The sequence below is a fragment of the Pangasianodon hypophthalmus genome, chromosome 6 (genome assembly GCF_027358585.1).
Source record: "Pangasianodon hypophthalmus isolate fPanHyp1 chromosome 6, fPanHyp1.pri, whole genome shotgun sequence".
Classification (NCBI taxonomy): Eukaryota; Metazoa; Chordata; class Actinopteri; order Siluriformes; family Pangasiidae; genus Pangasianodon; species Pangasianodon hypophthalmus.
The window spans coordinates 14951245-14958719 of record NC_069715.1 but is presented as its reverse complement, the minus strand read 5'-3'; the positions used below and the strand labels follow the sequence as shown (position 1 = coordinate 14958719).

The 7475-nt window shown below is 39.8% G+C and overlaps 1 protein-coding gene across 1 annotated transcript in view; it reads right to left on the bottom strand.

The window, feature by feature from the left end:
- hydin (HYDIN axonemal central pair apparatus protein) overlaps positions 1-7475 on the bottom strand; it is a 94020-nt gene continuing 86545 nt past the window's right edge. The window contains exons 71-84 of the mRNA XM_053235091.1: positions 6661-6808; positions 6325-6532; positions 5798-6019; positions 5493-5662; positions 5203-5401; positions 4932-5090; positions 4325-4605; positions 3470-3689; positions 3162-3374; positions 2617-2780; positions 2324-2474; positions 1884-2114; positions 1445-1669; positions 1-800 (exon numbers count right to left, since the gene is read on the bottom strand). Of these exons, the coding sequence (XP_053091066.1) occupies positions 288-800; positions 1445-1669; positions 1884-2114; positions 2324-2474; positions 2617-2780; positions 3162-3374; positions 3470-3689; positions 4325-4605; positions 4932-5090; positions 5203-5401; positions 5493-5662; positions 5798-6019; positions 6325-6532; positions 6661-6808 (3104 nt within the window). The 3' untranslated portion in view covers positions 1-287. The remainder of the gene's footprint in view (positions 801-1444; positions 1670-1883; positions 2115-2323; positions 2475-2616; positions 2781-3161; positions 3375-3469; positions 3690-4324; positions 4606-4931; positions 5091-5202; positions 5402-5492; positions 5663-5797; positions 6020-6324; positions 6533-6660; positions 6809-7475) is intronic.

Sequence of the window (7475 nt, the reverse complement as noted above, 5' to 3'; positions counted from 1 at the left end):
TTCATATTGCATATACAGTAAAAGCAAATAATTTATGCAGAAAGACACACACAAATCTTATACATGAGACTTCTACAGTTACTTTTGAAATGCTCTTGTAACTGAAATCTAATTATGCTTATATTACTTTAGGTAAAAATTATTATTTAGTTTTGTCTGGGTTTGAAACAACTGTACAAGGAAAAAAGTGAACATTGCTAAAATATTTATTTATTTGGAAACTACAGTTGTAGGTGATTTTTAAGATAAACAAGCATAAGGTTTGTTCTTTGGACCTTGGCAGTACTTTATGACATCTTCTCCCTCTGAGGCTGCTCTGGGGAGATGCCCTTCAGATAATATACCCAGGAGAGGCCCTGGCCATGGCCCTCTGTGCGTGGACTGGAGATGATAAGTTTTCCTGTGCAGGGGGTCTTGGAGCCTGCCTGTGGGCTGTCGAAGCACACAAGGATTTGGTGAGTCTTCTTTGAGCGAATGGTGTCCATGCCCTTGATGGTGAAGGCTGGGTTGTCCACTTGGCAAGAAAAGGCCGTGGTCTCCATGAAGACATTCTTGAAGGGGATGGAGACGTTGGATCCAGCACGAATGGCCACAGGGCCCTGGGCTTTGGGAGGTGTGCATGTTCCATATAGAGGGAACACATAATCCCCTCCAGTGGTGGATGATATGGTCAACAGGCCTCGCACCTCACCTAATTGGCAGGGCTCAAAGTAGACCTCCACACTGACATCGGTGCCTGCTTGGGAGCTCACTGCCACTGGCATTACATTCTTTTCCGCAATGAAGTCCGGACGGTCTGTCTGAAAAGAAGTTTAGTAGGATTAACAGGAGTTGGAGCAATCCAAAATATTTGCAAAAGCTAAATTCAGTTTATATTGTTCTTGATCCTGCTCTCTTTCTATTATATAGCCAAAAGATTGTAAAATTATCTAATATATACAATATTTGTTCATTTCAGTTATCATTAATATAAACAATAACTATGGAAATAGACAAATAAAACCCACAAACATGACTAGGGATGCTTCTGGTATGTATATGTGAGTGACAGGAACTAAAGTAATCTTTTTTTGTTCCATATTTACATATCTGATATTTCTGAAAAAAAGGAATTTATTCACATTATTTTTATTTCATTTTTCTATTCTAAAATGACCAAAATATAATTTCTGCAATCTAAACTATTTTTTCAGAATTCAAGCCAAGCACTAATGTTTTGTTGGAAAACTATTTCAGCATTGTTTTTTTTTTTATTCTTTTGGTGAAATATGGGTCAAATTGGGTCAAGATAAATTTAATTTCCTGGTATAGTATAAAGAGTGAGTGACTTGCAAAGGACAGAGTGAAAGTACTGCAATGTAGTCTAAACAACAATAACATTTCATTCATTTGAATTGAATATGGAATATATGATCTAAATATGGAAATTTCATCAAAGCTGTACCTTGCAGGTGTACTCAGTCTTAACACGGGAGTAGCTGGTGAACTTGGCAGTGAGATATTGCCCACTGCCCAGTGGTGCTCTGAAGTAAAGTGGTTTCTCAGGAGGAGCAGGAAGTGCACGGAGCAAAAGCTCATAGTGGAAATAACCCAGTTCATTGTTATACAGCATGAGCCGTGCTGTAGTCTCACCTGAACGCAGTGGCTGGTACTCAAACCTGAAGATTTCCTGGGGGGGAGAGAGAGAGATAGAGAGAGACAGAGACAGAGACAGAGCACTAACAGAAGTCCTTTGAAAATGAAAACTTCAAAAACTTCACAACAAAGTGTGCAACAAAGGAATTCTATATGCCTGTACTCACTGGTCAATTATTCTAAGTGAGGAGACAATCACAAGCCACTTTTACAACTTTGGTGAACAAAAAAACTAAAACAAGTGATACCGTAGATAGTGCAGGCACTGAGAACTGAGGTTGCACAGTGATGTCTGTACTGCGGCACTCAGTCGTGAACAACAGGTTCATGGGTAAAGGATTTTCCAAGTTCACACTGCCTGAAGTCATCTGCCTAACCACTGTCACCATCTCAATTGTGCTGATCACTCCTGGAGGTGTGGCCTTGAAGTTGAGGTAGCAGAACTGGTATTCCCCTGTGGCCTCATTTTTAAAGGTCAGCTGTGGAATTAAGAGGTTTGTCTGTAGGTATAAAATTGCTAACATTCCTAACAATGTTTAAAACATAACAGAAGCCAGTTAGTTTGACTTATTAATACTGTATAATACCAATTATTAGCATGGATAGAATCTGTATTGTATTGTATTGATTTGGGTATTCCTAAGAAGTTGGTGGAATTAGTACAGAATGTAGTAGGGTTTGGCACTACTTTGGCATTATATTGGCACTCCTTGTAACTGAAGAAGGAGATTTTGTAGTCTCGTTTAGTCAAAGCTGGCACATCCACATAATCAAGCCCCTTCAGTGAGACCGTGCTGTCAGGGCGTTCTGGTTTAATCATCTCCACTATAGCACGGAATCTGCACAGCAGGAGCACAGCATACATTACACAACTATATAAGACCATCCAGTTAGACCTGGATTATTATTATTATTATTATTATTATTATTATTTGTATGCTAAATACAATAAGTCTGTGTATGTGAGTTTGTGTGTAGTACCTCTGAGGTTTGGGCAACCAGTTATTAACAGGTACAATCTCTGTGTAGGATGTCTTGCAAGGTACTTCACGGCTGATTGTACTCACAGCTTTAGGTGGCTCTGCCGTGCCCTGTAGGGTGTACAGCATGCCCGAGCCATCAGGGAAAGAGAAAAACACGGAGCCCTAGACCAAACATAAAAGCACATTCACACTCAGCATTTTGCAGTCAGCTCCACGAACATGAAGGTCTTTGTTGAAGGAGGACGTGCTATATTTTGGATAGTTTATTGTGTACTCTTCAGTCTATACAAGTAAAAGTGTCTGAAGTTAATTTCCTAATTACACAAATTCACAAAATCTCTGAAATAGCATGCAGAGACAATTCAAAGACAGCTGACATTAAAACACATAGCTGGTAATTCCTTATCAATATTAAACTCTATGTTACTTAAGAGGAGTAGTTAAAAAAGTTAATTAAACTGTCAAACAGGGATTCCACACTTGTCCATGTTGCATCAGTTTACTCAAGCTAAACAAACTGATCTCTGGTGGAGATATATGTACCAGGTGCTTTTTCCCATCCGTGGTCATGGCCATGGGCATATAGGTGATCTCGTAGGCTTTATTTTGCTCGTAGGGCTCAATGACAAGGGATAGTAAAGCGCTCCAATATTCACCCTCAATCACAGGCTTCAGGTGCCAGCGCTGGTTAGTATTATTAGACAGAGTCACAGATTGAGTGCACTGACTACGGACCTGACACACAAAATTCAGCACCTGTAGAGGGGGAAAGAAAGAGTATTAGCATATAGGTCACAGACCAATAAAAGACAAATAATACCTATGATAATCACACAGAGACAATATTTTACCTGATTGGCAACTGGGAGAGCAATGCAGGAGCCAGCAAGGGTGAGGGTTACAGGCTTGCCCCCCTCTATAGAGCAGAAAAGGTTATCATAGCACAGATCCTGCTTGACCTCCTCAGGAGCAAAGGTCACCACCAAAGGAACCTCCATTCCTGGACAGATATAACCTTCAGCAGGGCAGATACTGAAGTCTGGAGCAAAAGCCTTTGCATCCCATTTGAACCTGATACAAAAATACATGCAAAACAGTTATGCAAAATAAGAATCCGAACCTCTTGATTTGCCAGAGCATAGTAATTACTGCAAAAGTAATAAAAAAAACATATAAACCACAACAATACATAAAATATGTGAACAAGAGAATTAGAAGGCTAGCATGTACTTAATTATCAAATCAGGTAAATGATTACATCTGTAAAGAGAGAACTTTAGTGAGTATAATCATATCATCATAAAACAAACTACTATTCAGTAATTTATTCATGGGCATACTGAACTGTGAACAGTAAAAAAAAACAGTGAATGAAGAGTAGTTCTTATTTCCTTTTCTACAGTGGTAGTGACAGATTCCAGTACTATTTTTCTTCTTCTTCTGAAACACAACAAATTCAGCACTGTAATTCATAAATTGTGCCATTGCTGTCATGTTTTTCCTACGCACAACAAATGTCTGTTGAGCAGAATCTGGAACTGTGCAAATGGGTCTATTATCTGATGAGCTGAATCAGGCATGTTAAATGAAGTAGAATGCTGAACCATGCATTAATTTCGCCTTTCAGGATTGGAGTCTGACATCCCTGCTCTAGAGCATACCATGCACAAGATGGTGGATATGAATATGTGTATGTATATATGCACCTAGCCCCAATGTCTCCTGTATTTTGCAGCATAATATGGCGCGTGGCTTGGCAGTGCCGGGCCACAGCTCCAAAGGACAAGTAGTGCTGGTCCAGTGTGACCTCCACACCCTGGCAGCAGCCTTTCAGTACCAGTAGGGGGCGCATGGTCCCCAAACACTTCAACTGCACCTCCTCGCTGAAAGGGGCCATGCGCTGCTGAGGGCTGAAGATCACCTCCACCACACACCTTCCCCCTCCACCCTTCAGTGTCACCTCCCTACTTGGATTCACTGACAGGACCTGAAGAACATACATACTGGAGTGGGACCACACATTGTGGAGTGGGATAGATCGTTTGCATAATTGGTTTGTGTGTGTATCAGTGTCCATTGTTAAATTAGTTACTGTCTTTCTGAAGCACATTGGGCTTTTGGAATGCACCATATCAATTAATCTTCAGTTGTTCATTTATATTAAAACATATTATTCACTAACTATTATGACTTACTGTGAACAATAAAATGAATACGACAGGTATGAAATTAAGGAATATATGGTAGGTCGGACAGGTATTATTATTATTATTATTATTATTATTATTTTACACGTGTGTGTATGTGTCCTACCTTAGAGTTCAGTAGAGTCTGTGCAAAGGGTGTGAAGAGGAGAGAGAAGGTCAAGGAAGATGGACTGTTGTTGATCAAGGGGATGAGCTTCTTGCTCCTCTGGCCCATCTGCAGAGTTCCAAGCTTCACAGTCTTTAATTTTGGATCCTCTACGTCAATCTAGGAAAACCAGAGCCTGATAAGAAAACTATCTAAAATCATCTAAACAGATCAAAAATGTGTGATGACATGCAGGCCATTGACAATGCATCATAAATTTTCTCTTTCTCACCTTCATCTCAATTCCTTGTCCCATGATCTCCACTACTTGCTTAGAACACTTATTTATCTCAAAGACCACCTTTTCGTGGTAGCGCATTGCTTCCCGGGGGTAGAACGTGATAGGCACCTCCATGCTACCACTAGGGGGCAGCACATCGGGCATGAAGCTCACTTCCAGAAAAGGGGTGTTGGAGAATAAACAGACTACACTATAATAAATGAAAACATATAATTAAAAATATTAACAACCACAAAAAATGACCGAGTTATAGTTTATGCGTGATGAGCTCCACCATTTACCTGATTCCTCTTTCCCCTTTGTTGCTGATGAGCAGTGTGCATGTGGCAGGCACCATGCCAGCAGAGTAAATGAAGGTCTTTCCAAAGTTGTACTTGAGGAAGGAAAACTCCAGGCCCAGGCTGGTGGTAGAACCCAGCAGTGTGCAATGGAAAACTGGGCCATCCTTTACCTACAGAGTAGCATGAATCAAAAGTCGTGAATCATAAAACCTTGCAAAGTCAATAAATATGAATATATAAAAAATAAATACAACAAAGACATCAAAGACTAAAACACAGAGAGGAAAAAGAAACAGAAAGGATGCCTTGATTGAGAAGCCCATATCTTTGAGGTCACACTTTTGCAGGGGGAAGAAGCTGAGAGTGCAACGATTCTGTTTTCCCACTGGCACCACAGCTGTTGTGGGCTCCACCTGCAGGTGGCAGTGCAGCTCTTCAGGCCCTGTTATCTCATACTGCACATCCACATTGAACCTCCCCGGGTTGGACACCACAAAGGCACATGTGGACTTACCACTCAGCTCCACCTGTCCAAAAGAAAAGAATGAAACCAAGATACACATTTTGTATTAACTGCTTCCTCAGACAATCCAAGTCTAATGAATGTACTGCAATATAAGATAAACTGATAAAAGAATAGAAATGGCACAATTTTTTCTCCCTGCTAAACTTACATAATAATTAGGACATTTCGCTAAAAATAAAATTAACTATCTATTGAAATGTAAAAAACTTAGACACTCAAACTTAAACATCTAAGACCCTGTTTCAAGGTGACTTACAATGCACTTTCTGATAAATATGCTGTTTCATAGCTTATATCATAGCTCACCTGTTTGAAGTCCACAAGATGACTATCAGCAGCAGAGAGTTCAGTCATGGCCCCTTCTGGACTCTCATATTGGACAGAGACATTCATGTTATAGCCATCCGCCTTCACGTTCATATTGAGTGGCTGAACTTTTCCTCTGATCACCATGCGTAGGTTAAATGTCACCACACCCTCCTGTGTGGGTGTGAAGGATATGGCCACTGGGAACCTGACAGACAAACAACATGCATCTACCTAGTGACTATTTTCTCCTCATTTAGCATTGTTTTTTTCCCCCATTACTGGTGATAGGACTGTGGTTCCTTTTGCACAAGTATGGTGCTGAGAGGTCCTTACTTGTCTCTGGGAGGTATTGTCCCTTGCATGGGCTTCAGTATCAGACTCTCTCTGAAAGACTTTGAGTGCCGAGAGACCTCCTTGATGGCAAAATGGAAAGGTTGGTCTTCTCCATTCACCACATACACAGTTTTATGGGCCTCATGTCCTACATGTGTACACATTCATGCATAATATTCAATATAAAAATTTCCTAGAGTTACTTATGGTTTTACTATGATACTACCACAGTTTTACTGAGGTATCTATGTGGTAGCCATAACCAGTATGTGTTATCATGCTTTTACTACAGTGCTTTATAGTAAATATGTTTATTACACATATAAAAATGATGCTGCCACAGTTTTACTATGGCATTTAATTTATTTACCAGGTAGAACCTTCTTTAGCTACAATACTATCCACTGTAGATGCTGATCTGACTTAACACAGTAAGTAGAACTTTTAGACCATTTCTCCCTACATGACTTTTTCTGTTTGGTGGAGGTTATTCATTCTAGAGCAGAAATTATTAAATTCAAGTTCACACATTACCAGCCCAGATTGTGAATGATTAACCAATGTTTTCAAAAATACATGAAACTAGAATTTTTTGTGTAAATATTTCAGGCATTACTTGGATGACAATCAGACCATATTTTTTATGGGTAATTAATGCAGAAATCCAAACTTTGGAAAAGGGCTCACAAACCTTTTCGTGCAAATGTGTCTTAGGTTTTTCCCTCCACAAATGTACCATGGTCAAAGCTTGCTCAATAATGGAAAAAAATATATTTGTCCCAACTATATGTAACTGTGGTAAAACTTTGATTATT